This window comes from Mobula birostris, unplaced genomic scaffold, assembly GCF_030028105.1.
Source record: "Mobula birostris isolate sMobBir1 unplaced genomic scaffold, sMobBir1.hap1 scaffold_1482, whole genome shotgun sequence".
In the NCBI taxonomy this organism is placed as follows: domain Eukaryota; kingdom Metazoa; phylum Chordata; class Chondrichthyes; order Myliobatiformes; family Myliobatidae; genus Mobula; species Mobula birostris.
This window is the reverse complement of record NW_027274523.1, coordinates 82277-97412: the sequence shown is the minus strand read 5'-3', so window position 1 is coordinate 97412 and position 15136 is coordinate 82277. Positions and strand designations below refer to the sequence as shown.

At 51.5% G+C, this 15136-nt stretch overlaps 1 protein-coding gene across 1 annotated transcript; it reads right to left on the bottom strand.

Moving 5' to 3' along the window:
- Positions 1-14365: 14365 nt before the first annotated feature.
- LOC140192475 (epidermal differentiation-specific protein-like) lies at positions 14366-14899 on the bottom strand. Its single transcript, XM_072250075.1, has one exon. It carries the CDS (start codon positions 14897-14899, stop codon positions 14366-14368), a length of 534 nt encoding a protein of 177 aa, XP_072106176.1.
- Between the last annotated feature and the right edge of the window lie 237 nt (positions 14900-15136).

Below are 15136 nucleotides of genomic sequence, written 5' to 3'. Positions count from 1 at the left end.
GAGACCCAGGTCTAAATGGCATCTCGTCCCCAAACCGCCCCCACACCCTCACCCCTCACCCCTCACCACAACCCCCGGGGGAAGGTGGAGGGGACGGGGAAAATGCGGGCGGCTGTGGTCGGCGTGTGACGGGTATCTCGAGGGAGACGGTGGGGTGGTGGGGGTGGGGGAGAGGGGTAAGATCAGGGGGAAGGGGTGAGTGGGGGGGGGGAAGGCGAGAGAGGAGAGGTGGAGGGGAAGGGGCAAGACAGAGAGATAGAGGTAGAGAGAGGGAAAGAGATAGAGGGAAAGCCGAGGGAGGGAGAGAGAGAGAATGTCACATTATAAGGAAGGACGAGGAAGTCGAAGAGGCGCTGTGGAGGGAGCGAGTTTCGAGGGGAGCTGTTCACCTCACTCGCAGGGAGGGGGCCGACTCACCTCGATGGGGTCTGGGGGCTTGTCCCTGGGGCCCCCGGCTTTCCCGCAGGCAGGGCGTCTGAGGCCCCGGCGACGAGCAGGGAGCTGTGTGCGAGAGTCCGACTCGCCCAAACAGGAACCAGCCGGGGCAATGCAAATCTCCAGGACAATAGAGGCCCTGTGCGAGGGAAACAAATCCTCCCCCCTCTCTGACATTTCCCTCCTTCCCCACCTCCCGCCCTGCCTCTCCACTTCCTCCCTTCCTCTCCCCTCCGATTCCTCCCTCCCTCTGTTGCCTGCATTCCCTGTCCCTCATTCCCTCCCCTGCATTCCCTCTCCATCATCCCTCCCTGCATTCCCTCTCCCTCATCCCTCCCCCTGCATTCCCTCTCCCTCATCCCTCCCCTACAGACCCCTGTCCCTCATCCCTCCCTGCATTCCCTCTCCCTCATCCCTCCCTGCATTCCCTCTCCCTCATCCCTCCCCTGCATTCCCTCTCCCTCATCCCTCCCCTGCATTCCCTCTCCCTCATTCATCCCCTACAGACCCTCTCCCTCAACCCTCCCCTACAGACTCCCTCATCCCTCCCCTACAGACCCTGTCCCTCATCTCTCCCCTACAGACTCCCTCATCCCTCCCCTGCATTCCCTCTCCCTCATCCCTCCCCTGCATTCCCTGTCCCTCATCCATCCCCTACAGACCCTCTCCCTCAACCCTCCCCTACAGACTCCCTCATCCCTCCCCTACAGACCCTCTCCCCTCATCCCTCCCCTGCATTCCCTGTCCCTCATCCTGCATTCCCTCTCCCTCATCCCTCCCTGCATTCCCTCTCCCTCATCCCTCCCCTGCATTCCCTCTCCCTCATCCCTCTCCTGCATTCCCTCTCCCTCATCCCTCCCCTACAGACCCTCTCCCTCAACCCTCCCCTACAGACTCCCCTCATCCCTCCCCTACAGACCCTGTCCCTCATCCCTCCCCTGCATTCCCTCTCCCTCATCCCTCCCTGCGTTCCCTCTCCCTCATCCCTCCCCCTGCATTCCCTCTCCCTCATCCCTCCCCTGCTTTCCCTCTCCCTCATCCATCCCCTACAGACCCTCTCCCTCAACCCTCCCCTACAGACTCCCTCATCCCTCCCCTACAGACCCTGTCCCTCATCCCTCCCCTGCATTCCCTCTCCCTCATCCCTCCCTGCGTTCCCTCTCCCTCATCCCTCCCCTGCATTCCCTCTCCCTCATCCCTCCCCTGCATTCCCTCTCCCTCATCCATCCCCTACAGACCCTCTCCCTCAACCCTCCCCTACAGACTCCCTCATCCCTCCCCTACAGACCCTGTCCCTCATCCCTCCCCTACAGACTCCCTCATCCCTCCCCTGCATTCCCTCTCCCTCATCCCTCCCCTGCATTCCCTGTCCCTCATCCATCCCCTACAGACCCTCTCCCTCAACCCTCCCCTACAGACTCCCTCATCCCTCCCCTACAGACCCTCTCCCTCATCCCTCCCCTGCATTCCCTGTCCCTCATCCCTCCCCTGCATTCCCTCTCCCTCATCCCTCCCTGCATTCCCTCTCCCTCATCTCTCCCCTGCATTCCCTCTCCCTCATCCCTCCCCTACAGACCCTGTCCCTTATCCCTCCCCTACAGACCCTCTCCCTTATCCCTCCCCTACAGACCCTCTCCCTCATCCCTCCCCTACAGACCCTCTCCCTCATCCCTCCCCTGCATTCCCTGTCCCTCATCCCTCCCCTGCATTCCCTCTCCCTCATCCCTCCCTGCATTCCCTCTCCCTCATCCCTCCCCTGCATTTCCTCTCCCTCATCCCTCTCCTGCATTCCCTCTCCCTCATCCCTCTACCTACAGACCCTCTCCCTCAACCCTCCCCTACAGACTCCATCATCCCTCCCCTACAGACCCTCTCCCTCAACCCTCCCCTACAGACTCCCCTCATCCCTCCCCTGCATTCCCTCTCCCTCATCCCTCCCTGCATTCCCTCTCCCTCATCCCTCCCCTGCATTCCCTCTCCCTCATCCCTCTCCTACAGACCCTCTCCCTCAACCCTCCCCTACAGACTCCATCATCCCTCCCCTACAGACCCTCTCCCTCAACCCTCCCCTACAGACTCCCTCATCCCTCCCCTGCATTCCCTCTCCCTCATCCCTCCCTGCATTCCCTCTCCCTCATCCCTCCCCTGCATTCCCTCTCCCTCATCCCTCCCCTACAGACCCTGTCCCTTATCCCTCCCCTACAGACCCTCTCCCTTATCCCTCCCCTACAGACCCTCTCCCTCATCCCTCCCCGACAGACCCTGTCCCTCATCCCTCCCCTACAGACCCTCTCCCTTATCCCTCCCCTGCATTCCCTCTCCCTCATCCCTCCCCTGCATTCCCTGTCCCTCATCCCTCCCCTGCATTCCCTCTCCCTCATCCCTCCCCTACAGACCCTGTCCCTCATCCCTCCCCTACATTCCCTCTCCCTCATCCCTCCCCTCTCTGCACCCCTCTGTACCGCTCACTCTCTCTCCCACCTCCCCTCTCGTTCCATCTCTCCCTGCCCCCTCTTTTCACCCTCTCTCCCCCCCACGGCCACCCTCCCGCCCGCTATTCCCCTCCCTCCCTCGTCTCCTCATCTCCATCTCACCTCTCTACCCGTTCCCCACCCCCCCGACCCACTCTGTCGCCGTCACCCGCTCCCCTCTCCCCCTCATTCCCCGCCCTCCCCCGGCCACCCTTATCTCTCTCGACCACCCTCCCGCGCACACTCAATCTCCACCCACCCCGCACCCCCCCCCGCACTTCCTGACGCTGTTCTCGGTTCCTCTCTGCAGCAGACCTTCACCTGCTGTTTGCTGCAGTTGTTCAGACACCCCCCCCCCCCCCCCCCCCCACTGCCAAACTTGTCAACGCCGGCTTCCTCTGACAACGGTCGCTTCCCCTTTCTGGGCTCAGAGACGCAGAGAATCGGCGACAGGATGGATGACAGCGAGACTTACATGAACGTGAAGATTGCAAAGACAGACTCGCGGTCTCCGTCCTGGGGTGAGAGGGGCGGAGGGAGGGAACTTTGCTCTGCGTTTGTCCGTGGGAGTGTGTGATGGGACGGTGCGGAGGGAGATTCACTCTGTGTCTGACCCCGGGAGTGTGTGATGGGACGGTGTGGAGGGAGTTTCACTTTGTGTCTGATCCCGGGAGTGTGTGATGGGACGGTGCGGAGGGACATTCACTCTGTGTCTGACCCCGGGAGTGTGTGTGTATCTCGGCCTGAAACGTCGACTGCACCTCTTCCTAGAGATGCTGCCCGGCCTACTGCGTTCACCAGCAACTTTGATGTGTGCAGCCTCTCCTCTTGTAGGCTTATCTACATATTGTGTCAGGAAACTTTCCTGTACACACCTAACAAACTCCACCCCACCAAAACCCCTCACGCTAGGGAAATGCCAATCGATAGCTGGGAAGTTAAAATCTCCCACTTCAACAACCCTCTTATTATTACTCCTTTCCAGAATCTGTCTCTCTATCTGCTCCCTGAGGTTCCTGTTACTATTGGGTGGTCTATAAAAAACACCCAGTAAAGTTATTGACCCCTTCCTGTTTCTAACTTGCACCCACAGAGACTCAGTAGACAATCCCTCCATGTCTTCCTCCTTTTCTGCAGTCATGACACTATCTCTGATCAACAGTGCCAGTCCCCACCTCTTTTACCTCCCTCCCTGTCCTTTCTGAAACATCTAAAGCCTGGCACTTGACGTAACCATTCCTGCCCCTGAGCCATCCAAGTCTCTGTAAATCGTCACAACATCATAGATTCAAGTGCTGATCCAGGCTCTAAACTCACCCGTTTTGTTCATAATCCTCCTTGTATTAAAATAGACAGATCTCAAACCATCGGTCTGAGCACATCCCTTCTCTATCACCTGCCTATCCTCCCTCTCACACTGTCTCCAAGCTTTCTCTGTTTGTGAGCCAACCTCCCTTTCCGCCGTCACTTCAGTTCGGTTCCCACCACCCCAGCAGCCATTCTGGTTTAAGTTCTCCACAGGATGCTGCCTGGATTACGGGGTGCAAAGGGGATTCACCAGGATTCTGCCTGGATTAGAGACGGTGCAGAGATTTACCAGGATGCTGTCTGGATTAGAGAGGGTGCAGAGGAGATTCACCAGGATGCTGCCTGGATTAGAGAGGGTGCAAAGGGGATTCACCAGGATTCTGCCTGGATTAGAGACGGTGCAGAGATTTACCAGGATGCTGTCTGGATTAGAGAGGGTGCAGAGGAGATTCACCAGGACGCTGCCTGGATTAGAGAGGGTGCAAAGGGGATTCACCAGGACTCTGCCTGGATTAGAGACGGTGCAGAGATTTACCAGGATGCTGTCTGGATTAGAGAGGGTGCAGAGGAGATTCACCAGGACGCTGCCTGGATTAGAGAGGGTGCAGAGGAGATTCACCAGGATGCTGCCTGGATTAGAGAGGGTGCAGAGGAGATTCACCAGGACGCTGCCTGGATTAGAGAGGGTGCAGAGGAGATTCACCAGGACGCTGCCTGGATTAGAGAGGGTGCAGATGAGATTCACCAGGATGCTGCCTGGATTACAGAGGGTGCAGAGGAGATTCACCAGGACGCTGCCTGGATTAGAGAGGGTGCAGAGGAGATTCACCAGGATGCTGCCTGGATTAGAGAGGGTGCAGAGGAGATTCACCAGGATGCTGCCTGGATTACAGAGGGTGCAGAGGAGATTCACCAGGATGCTGTCTGGATTAGAGAGGGTGCAGAGGAGATTCACCAGGACGCTGCCTGGATTAGAGAGGGTGCAGAGGAGATTCACCAGGATGCTGCCTGGATTAGAGAGGGTGCAGAGGAGATTCACCAGGACGCTGCCTGGATTAGAGAGGGTGCAGAGGAGATTCACCAGGACGCTGCCTGGATTAGAGAGGGTGCAGAGGAGATTCACCAGGACGCTGCCTGGATTAGAGAGGGTGCAGAGGAGATTCACCAGGATGCTGCCTGGATTAGAGAGGGTGCAGAGGAGATTCACCAGGACACTGCCTGGATTAGAGAGGGTGCAGAGGAGATTCACCAGGATGCTGCCTGGATTAGAGAGGGTGCAGAGGAGATTCACCAGGATGCTGTCTGGATTAGAGAATATGTTTTATGAGGAGAAATTGAGTGAGCTCGGGCTTTTCTCTTTGGAGCGAAGGAGGATGAGAGGTGACTTGATAGAGGTGTACAAGATGATAAGTGACGTAGATCGAGTGGACAGTTGAGACTTTTTCTGGAGGGAGGGTGGAAATGGCTAACACAAGGGGCATAATTTCTTGGTGATTGGAGGTCAGTATAGGGGGATATCAGAGGTGGTTTACTTTACACAGAGAGTGGTGGGTGTGTGGAACGCCCTGATGGCAGGTACATCAGGTATTTTTGAGAAACTCTCAGATAGACACCTGGATGACAGGAAAATGGAGAGAGGGTTAGATTGAGATTAGAGTAGGTTAATATTTTGGCACCACATCGAGGGTCGAAGGACCTGTACGGTATTGTAATGTTTGAACATAGAACCTGTGTTAAAAACCTCCCTCTGACATCCCCCCCCCCACCTATACTTTCTTCCGATCACCAAGAAATTATGCCCCCCTCTTTATTAGTCATTTTCACCCTCCATCGGGAAAATGTCTCTGGCTGTCCAGCCTTAAAAATACTCCCCCTTGTATTAGACATTCCCACCCCCACCCCAGCCTATTGAGCTGGAAGGGGTACAGAGAGAGATTTTGGAGGGTGCTGCCGGCTCTCGAGGGCGAGAGTTACAGTAAGGGGGATAGGTAGCGTAGGATTTTGATCCTTGGAGGGTAGACGACCGAGAGATGACTTTGCAGGTGCATAGTAAATTATGAGCGCCATAGTGAAGCTGGACAGGGATCTTCCAAAGGGAGCACAGTTTTCAGGAGAGAAGGGGCAAGGTCTAAAAAGGGACTCGAGGGAGATGGTTTTCACACAGAGGATGGAGAGAATACGGAATAGACCGAGCTGCTGGAGGAAGAACCCTGTGCAGGTAGATTAACAGCATTCAAAAGGCCTTTCCATGGACGGGGGTTTAAAGATTAATGATGATCTTTGTCACAAGTACGTCAACCGGAGAGTGAGATGTGTCGCTGGCGTCAGTGAGGATTGTGCAGACAAGGCATAGCATGGCTACGAGTTGTGGCAAAGATCATCTTTAATCTTTGAACCTCTCCCTATCGAAAGGCTTTTGGACTGTGGGAGGAAACTGGAGTGCACGCGGGAGGTCGCATGGCCGGGGGGAGGGGTGGGGAACACACAAGCTCCTTACTGACAGCAGGGGGAATGAAACCTCGATCGGTGATTGCTGGCCACGGGAAATGTTGGCATGGACCAGCTGGGCCATCTTGTATGACTCAGTCCCTTTGCTTCCTTTCACAGAGAAGGATCCCACAGCGACTTGAAAAGGACTTTTCTCCACAAGCGTTAAGAACAATGTTTCAGTAACTTGTAATCACTCAAAATAAATAAATTTCTTAACCCATCGGTGTCATGGTGTATCTGCAGACCCAAGCACAGGATCACACAGAGACCCGGAAGGGTTAAACAAAAATAGGAATTTTATTACCCAGAGAGACAAATAAGTTCTTGGATAACAAGGTCTAAGGCATTTAACAAGGTTCCACATGGTAGGCTTATTCAGAAAGTCAGAAGGCATGGGATCCAGGGAAGTTTGGCCAGGTGGATTCAGAATTGTCTTGCCTGCCGAAGGCAGAGGGTGGTGGTGGAGGGAGTACATTTAGACTGGAGGAATGTGACTAGTGGTGTCCCACAAGGATCTGGTCTGGGACCTCTACTTTTCGTGATTTTTATTAACGACCTGGATGTGGGGGTAGAAGGGTGGGTTGGCAAGTTTGCAGACGACACAAAGGTTGGTGCTGTTGTAGATAGTGTAGGGGATTGTCGAAGATTGCAGAGAGGCATCGACAGGATGCAGAAGTGGGCTGAGAAATGGCAGATGGTGTTCAACCCGGAGAAGTGTGAGGTGTTACACTCTGGAAGGACAAACTCCAAGGCAGAGTACAAAGTAAATGGCAGGATACTTGGTAGTGTGGAGGAGCAGAGGGATCTCGGGGTACATGTCCACAGATCCCTGAAAGTTGCCTCACAGGTGGATAGGGTAGTTAAGAAAGCTTATGGGGTGTTAGCTTTCATAAGTCGAGGGATAGAGTTTAAGAGTCGCGATGTAATGATGCAGCTCTATAAAACTCTGGTTAGGCCACACTTGGAGTTCTGTGTCCAGTTCTGGTCACCTCACTATAGGAAGGATGTGGAAGCATTGGAAAGGGTACAGAGGAGATTTACCAGGATGCTGCCTGGTTTAGAGAGTATGCATTATGATCAGAGATTAAGGGAGCTAGGGTTTTACTCTCTGGAGAGGAGGAGGATGAGAGGAGACATGATAGAGGTGTACAAGATATTAAGAGGAATAGATAGAGTGGATAGCCAGTGCCTCTTCCCCAGGGCACCACTGCTCAATACAAGAGGACATGGCTTTAAGGTAAGAGGTGGGAAGTTCAAGGGGGATATTAGAGGAAGGTTTTTTACTCAGAGAGTGGTTGGTGCGTGGAATACACTGCCTGAGTCAGTGGTGGAGGCAGATACATTAGTGAAGTTTAAGAGACTACTAGACAGGTATATGGAGGAATTTAAGATGGGGGGTTATATGGGAGGCAGGGTTTGAGGGTCAGCACAACAATGTGGTCCAAAGGGCCTGTACTGTGCTCTACTATTCTATGTTCTATGACTCGACGCTACTGACGTTACTACTGCTGAGGTCTATCTAAGTCTCTCTGCAGTCTCTCTGTTTCCTTAACACTACCCGCTCCTCCACCTATCTTTGCATCATTGGCAAATTTAGCCACAAATCCATTAATACCATTGTCCAAACAATTGACATACGTTGTGAAAAGCAGCGGTCCCAATACCGACCCCCTGTGGAACTCCGCTGGTAACCGGCAGCCAGCCAGAACAGGATCGCTTGATTCCCACTCTCTGTTTTCTGCCGACCAGCCATGCTCCACCCACTCTAGTAACTTCCCTGTAATTCCCATGGGCTCTTATCTTGCTAAGCAGCCTCGTCTGCGGCGCCTTGCAAAAAGCCTTCTGAAAATCCAAATACACCACATCTACTACATCTCCTTTGTCTACCCTGCTTGTAATTTCCTCAAAGAATTGCAGTCGGTTTGTCAGGCAGGATTTTCCTTTCTGGAAACCATGCTGGCTTTGACCTATCTTGTCCTGTGCCTCCAGGTACTCTGTAATCTCATCCCTAACAATCGATTCCAACAACTTCCCAGCAACTGATGTCAGACTAACAGATCTATAGTTTCCTTTCTGCTGACTCCCACCCTTCTTAAATAGCAGAGTACCATTTGCAACTTTCCACTCATCCAGTACAATGCCAGAATCTATTGATTCTTGAAATATCATTGTTAATGCCTCCGCAATCTCTCCAGCTGCTTCCTTCAGAACCCGAGGGTGCATTCCATCAGGTCCAGGAGATTTATCCACCCTCAGACCATTAAGCTTCCTGAGCACCTTCTCAGTCGTAATTTTCACTGCACAAACTTCACTTCCCTGACGCTCTTGAATGTCCGGTATACTGCAGATGTATTCCACTGTGAAGACTGATGAAAAATATGCATTCAGTTCCTCTACACGAGGAATTCTGCAGATGCTGGAAATTCAAGCAACGCACATCAAAGTTGCTGGTGAACGCAGCAGGCCAGGCAGCATCTCTAGGAAGAGGTACAGTCGAGTTTTCGGGCCGAGACCCTTCGTCAGGACGAACTGAAGGAGAGTTAGTAAGAGATTTGAAAGTGGGATGGGGAGGAGGAGATCCGAAATGACAGGAGAAGACAGGAGGGGGAGGGATGGAGCCAAGAGCTGGACAGGTGATAGGCAAAAGGGATACGAGAGGATCATGGGACAGGAGGCCCAGGGAGAAGGAAAAGGGGGAGGGGGAGACCCAGAGGATGGGCAAGGGGTATAGAGGGAGAAAAAAGAGAGAGAGAGATAGAATGTGTGTATATAAATAAATAACGGATGGGGTACGAGGGGGAGGTGGGGCCTTAGCGGAAGTTAGAGAAGTCGATGTTCATGCCAGCAGGTTGGAGGCTACCCAGACGGAATATAAGGTGTTCTTCCTCCAATCTGAGTGTGGCTTCATCTTTACAGTAGAGACCTCCTCTACTTGTAATTTACTTATTTTCTTTTATTGTAGTTTTCTAGTAATGTACTTATTTATTTTATCATTATAGTAATTTTTAAAAATACTTTGCACAATACTGCTGTCACAAAACAACAAATTTCATATTGGACAGGACAATGATGATGAATCTAATTTTAATTCTAGTGTTTGCAGTGCACAATTACACAAAGACTGACAGAGTGAGACACACAGAGACACAGAGACACAGAGACAGAGACACAGAGACACTCATAGAGACACAAGAGCGATAGAGATACTCAGAAAGACAGGGAGACAATCAGAGTGACACAAAGACACTCAGAGAAAGACACACACAGCAAACGACACATAGACAGCAAGATGGGGAGACACATTAGGGCTAGAGAGACACAAAGACAGAGGGACATGGAGACACTCAGAGAGACACAGAGACACAGCAAAAGACGGAGAGAGACACACACACACAGTGGGAGACAGAGTGGGACATACAGGTGGGAAGATGTAGTCTCTCTCTACTTCAGAGTCAGCAATTCCTCTCTCACATTAACAATTTCCCTTCAAGCACACAGCGTATGGGTTCCAACATATTAACACACACACACAGTCTCTGTCTCTCTCTCTCAGAAACATACACACCACCCCTCCTTGCTCTCCCACATCCCTACGCAATGTCAAATACTGCTTCCATTAGGTGCTTTGCTGTGTTGGAATCAGTTGGTTTTGAGTTCAACTAATAAAGTTTGCATTAGGACGAAAATTGAAGTTACCAACATTTTTAAGGCTTATATTTTCACAACATGTGGTGTGTGTCTCCACCTGCTGGTAGCAAAGTGGTATAGCAGACACTACGGTTATATGACACGCACGCTGTTTTAATTCTCCTTTTGCCTGTCCCAGGGATGTGGCCTTACCTCAGAGTCAGAGTGTCAGTCTGCACAAGTCACTATCTTGTCTTTGTCTGAGGTTTCACATCATCTGCACCCGTTCCTTTGCTTAAATTTTAAAATGCACGACCACAAGGCACCTCATTCTTGAACTCCCAAGAGAGCCCAGGGATCAAATGAAGTTCAGGAAGGGCGCGAGAGGTTTATCTCGGCCGGATTGGTGTCGGTGAAGGAGGGGTTAAACCCGGTTCCAGTACGGATATGGAGAGACACTGGAGTTTGTCAGTCATTGATCTTAAAGAGTGTATTAGACTTTAGTGCAGAGACCCAGACTAGGGAGGTCAGGGTGATAAAAGGCATTGGGAAAGGGACTGAAGCAGTACCTTTGCACCAGATACACCTAAAAAGCAACTTGGTCTCCGGACCGGTCACGACAGGGGTGAGGCCCGAATTACCGATGGAAGACGTGGAGGTCTTACTCGGTAAGGGCCTCGCCGGCGGAGAGGTTTACCCAGCAGTAAGATTGACAAGCCAGCCTGCCAGGACTGAAGACCCGCCCATGGACTCACAGGTTCATCCCGTTTGCGCCGTGAATGGGCGCATGTCCAGAAAGGCTGCCGAAGTGAATATAGATTTAGCTGAGACGTTTCTACCAGCCTTGTACCAGGAGGGGTTAGAAAGTGAGAAGAAGGGGCGTAGTGAAACGGAAGTTGAGGTAGACTTATTATTAGCAAGGAAGGAGATTATACTGGCACAGGAGCGAGACGAGGAGCTGATGGTCTTGACGGAGACAGCTCTCTCCGAAGCAGAATTGAAAAGGGAGCCAGTGGGCTATTATGTGAAGGAGGGAGTGCTAATGAGGAAATGGAGACCAAGTACCGTGCCCGCAGATGAGGAATGGGGGGGGTGATAATGCCGAAAATTTATGGGGCTGAGATTCTTAACCTGGCCCACAAGATACCCCTCGGTGGACACTTTGGGTGAGGAAAACAGTCAAAGAGTTTGACTGGCCGCACGGGAGGAAGGATGCTATTGACTAGTATAGACGTGAACTAACACAGTTACAGGCTATTGATATGTTAACAGCTTGCCACAGACCTAGTCGGTGTTGTCAGGAAAATTAATGAGGCTAGGGTGCCACCTGATAAGGGGAAAATCCATTTTGGAAAGATAAGCATGGTGCCGACCAGATGGGGAAGTCTATTGTTTTGGCCAGCTTTGCTGATAAGGTCTCTCCCTTAACCCCCGAACAGAGCGAGCCGCTGAAGAAGGTAATTAACCGGCACGTACACGTTTGTCCGGATCTCCCGGGGCGATGCCAAGAGACGGTACATGGTGTTGTGGTCACATCAGGTCAGCCTAGTAAGCAGCACCCCTATCGGATGATTAATTCAGTGACAAAAGGGCGAAAGAACGCAGAAGCGTGTATTGACGATTTAGTGGTCTGGAGTGACACGTGGAAGGAGCACATTGTGGCAGTAGAGAAACTGTTTAAACGGCTGTTTGAAGCCAGCCTGACAGTGAACCTCGCAAAAAGTGAATTCGACCACGCGAAGGTCACTTATCTGGGATTTGTGGTGGGACAGGGGCAGCCGGCTCCGATGCAGGTTAAGGTGCGGGCTATCTCCGAAGTCCCCACCCCGACAGACAAGAGAGTCCTGAGAAGGTTCTTGGGGATGGTGGGGTACTATCGGAAGTTTTGCAAAAACTTTGTGGATATTACCCTCCCTCTTACTAAGCTCTTGCCAAAGAATGCTAAGTTTGTGTGGGACGACCTGTGTTATATTCGTCCGGGACGGAAACCACTGAGAATTTACACTGATCACAACCCATTAGTGTTTTTGGCCACTATGAAGGATAAAAACGAAAGGTTGCTAAATTGGAGCCTGGTCTTAGAGGATATTAAAATAACACATATAAAAGGCACTGTCTGTCAAGGTGTTGACAACTTAAAGTTCTCTGTATTAGCCGAATAGCTGATGACCCTGTATATCAGTATGTACCTAATAATGTATTCATGCCTATAATTTTCACCCCGGTAAAAATTCTTTGAAGGATAGGGGTGTGACGAAAAACCAAGTTGTCAGAAGATTAATGCTAATGAGAGAGAGATAAGTGAGACAATGAAGAAACATTCAAAATGCTAATAAGAGAGAAGAGAGAGATTAACGAGAAAGAAACACATTTCAGAATATTGACAGACCGGTTGCTTCGATTCTGAACTGTTTGAAGTTTGATGGACAGGCGATACCCCAGCAGGGGGATAAAAAGGAACAGGTTTGCTAAGGCACGACAGACCCCACGAGATCACGAGATAACGAGACCCTGGAAGAGCGGTGTGCCCCCACAAATGGTGGGAGTTGGAGGTCTGGTTCGAGGGAACCGACCATTGACTGACAGGGTGACAAGGGACGATCGGCGGGAAACTGGTGTGTGTGTCCGCCCTTGCCTGGGTGCCGGGTTCACCGCAGATTTGCATCTCTCTCTCTCTCCCCAACGGCACAACAGCGATTACTGCGAACTGTACTAAGCTGAACTGAACTCTGCGTCACTTGAGACTGATCATTTTACCCCTGGACTGCGATAGAGATTGGTTGATTCCTATTACCCTAGTTCTGTGCACATGTGTGTTTTATCATTGCTAACATGTTGCATTTATATCCTTACGATTAGAGTACCGTGTTACTTATTTCTTTAATAAAACTTTATCAATTTCCGGTAATCCAGACTCCAACTAGTGGTCCATTTCTGCTGGTTTGGCAACCCAGTTACGGGGTACGTAACAAGTGATACTGCATCTTGCTCCGATTCTTTTTTAGTTTGGCACCACATCCCGGACCTGACCCAGCACACTTTGGTGCTCTGTCTACGCCGTCAGCAGCAGAAACACAGGCAGTCAGGGTTCCTCAAGCCTGACTTTCATCCATTCAATTCAATCCTCAACAGTTTCGGCAGAAGGCCCACCGTGGAAGCAGATGGCTCACTCCCGCTACAAGGGGCATTGATATGTAAGCAATACATTTCAATTACTGTCAATCTCAGAAAGTGAATAAGTAAAGAGATGACTGAGAAGGGAGATAACAGTCTCGGATTAAATGGATTTGGGGTGGTGGGGGCAGCAGATATGGCATTGCCGGACAACGATTGGGAGGGCACGGTAGTTTAGCAGTTAGTGAAACGCTATTTCATGACCAGCGTCACACGTTCAATTCCCACCGACTTCTGTAAATTTCCCCAACGACCATCTGGATTTCTCCCTTAATAGCAAAGACCTGTGGGGTTAATAAGTTAATTGGTCACGGGGATGTAATTTGACGGCGCGGGCCGGTCGGATCTTTTGCCGTGTTGTATCTCTCAATACAAATAATTTATAGAATTACTGATATTCATTTAAAGAATTTTTGGAAACATCGTAATTAAGCCCCCACTGAATTCAGTCTTCCCACTTTTCCCACCTCCCCCATATCCCACAAGCTCACCGACCTAACCCACCCTTGACCAGTCCCTTTCAAAAGCAAAAATGCTCAGATACAGGAAATCTGAAAACAAGCATCGGGTTCGGCCACATCTCTGGAGAAATGACCATTCATTACCAGCGTCACTGACTCCCAACGTTCCCGTGCTCCAAGACACCACCCTCGCTTAAACACGCACCGCATTCCCCAGTGACATGTCGACAGTTTAACTGAAGAAAGAATTGGACAATGAGATCGACAGAAGTTTATAGGTATTTATGAAGTATTTTATTTGTTTACTTAAGCAACAACAAAGCAATGGCCTGGATCCATCCAACCAGACGCTGGGGTTTGGGAGCTCCGGCTGAAAGCGGGACACCAGCACGGGGCAGCTCACAACTCGAAGTCGCTCTTCAGCAAGGGCTTGACTGAGGACAGCTTGTCATTCCAGTTGAAAGCGCAATAGTTGGGCCATTCGTTACCCTCGAAAGTGATGCGTCGCTCACCGCATAGGTTGGCGTGCTGGAACAGAATCCATACGCCTTCCTTCACCTTATGGGAAGAGACGAGGTTTGCGAAGCCGGCTGTAGTCAGATCATTCGTCGTTTCCCTAATGCTGCGGCTTTGGCCGTTATAGTTGACGTGCTCGTACAGAACGATCTCCGGGTTCTTCAAATCCTCCTTCACCAGCCGCAAAGAGAGAATTTTCTGATCCAGCTCGCCCAGATATCCGTGGTCTCCGGGACCGAGCACCTTGAACGCCCCCGTGAAGTTTTCGCCGGCGTACGCCACCCAGTGCTGGCCGATTACTCTGATCGAGCGGGCAGTATTACCGAAGTTCTGAACATTAAGGTCGGGAACGTTGTCCACAAAGTCCTTGTCCTTCCCGGTAAAGTCAGGGTTTTCGTAGAGAGTGATTTTACTCATCTTGATACAGCGGTGAGTGCCGTCCACGAGTTTACAGAGGAGCAGCTGAAGCGAGAATTGTTCCCCGGGTTAAATCTGCTCAGTGTTCGGTCAAACGACCAACAACAGCCATCAGCCAATCACGCTTTAGAGGAGCGGCCCCCTTTGGGAGGGGCCACGTCTGAGAGGCGAAGTTGTTGTTTCGAAGGGTTGTTGAAACTTGGGTGATATCCAATTCCTGTAGCTGGATTGTCAGGG

Bases quoted from the DNA above. Each gene is read 5' to 3' on its own strand.
- LOC140192475 (XM_072250075.1), bottom strand. From the start codon at position 14,899: ATGAGTAAAATCACTCTCTACGAAAACCCTGACTTTACCGGGAAGGAC.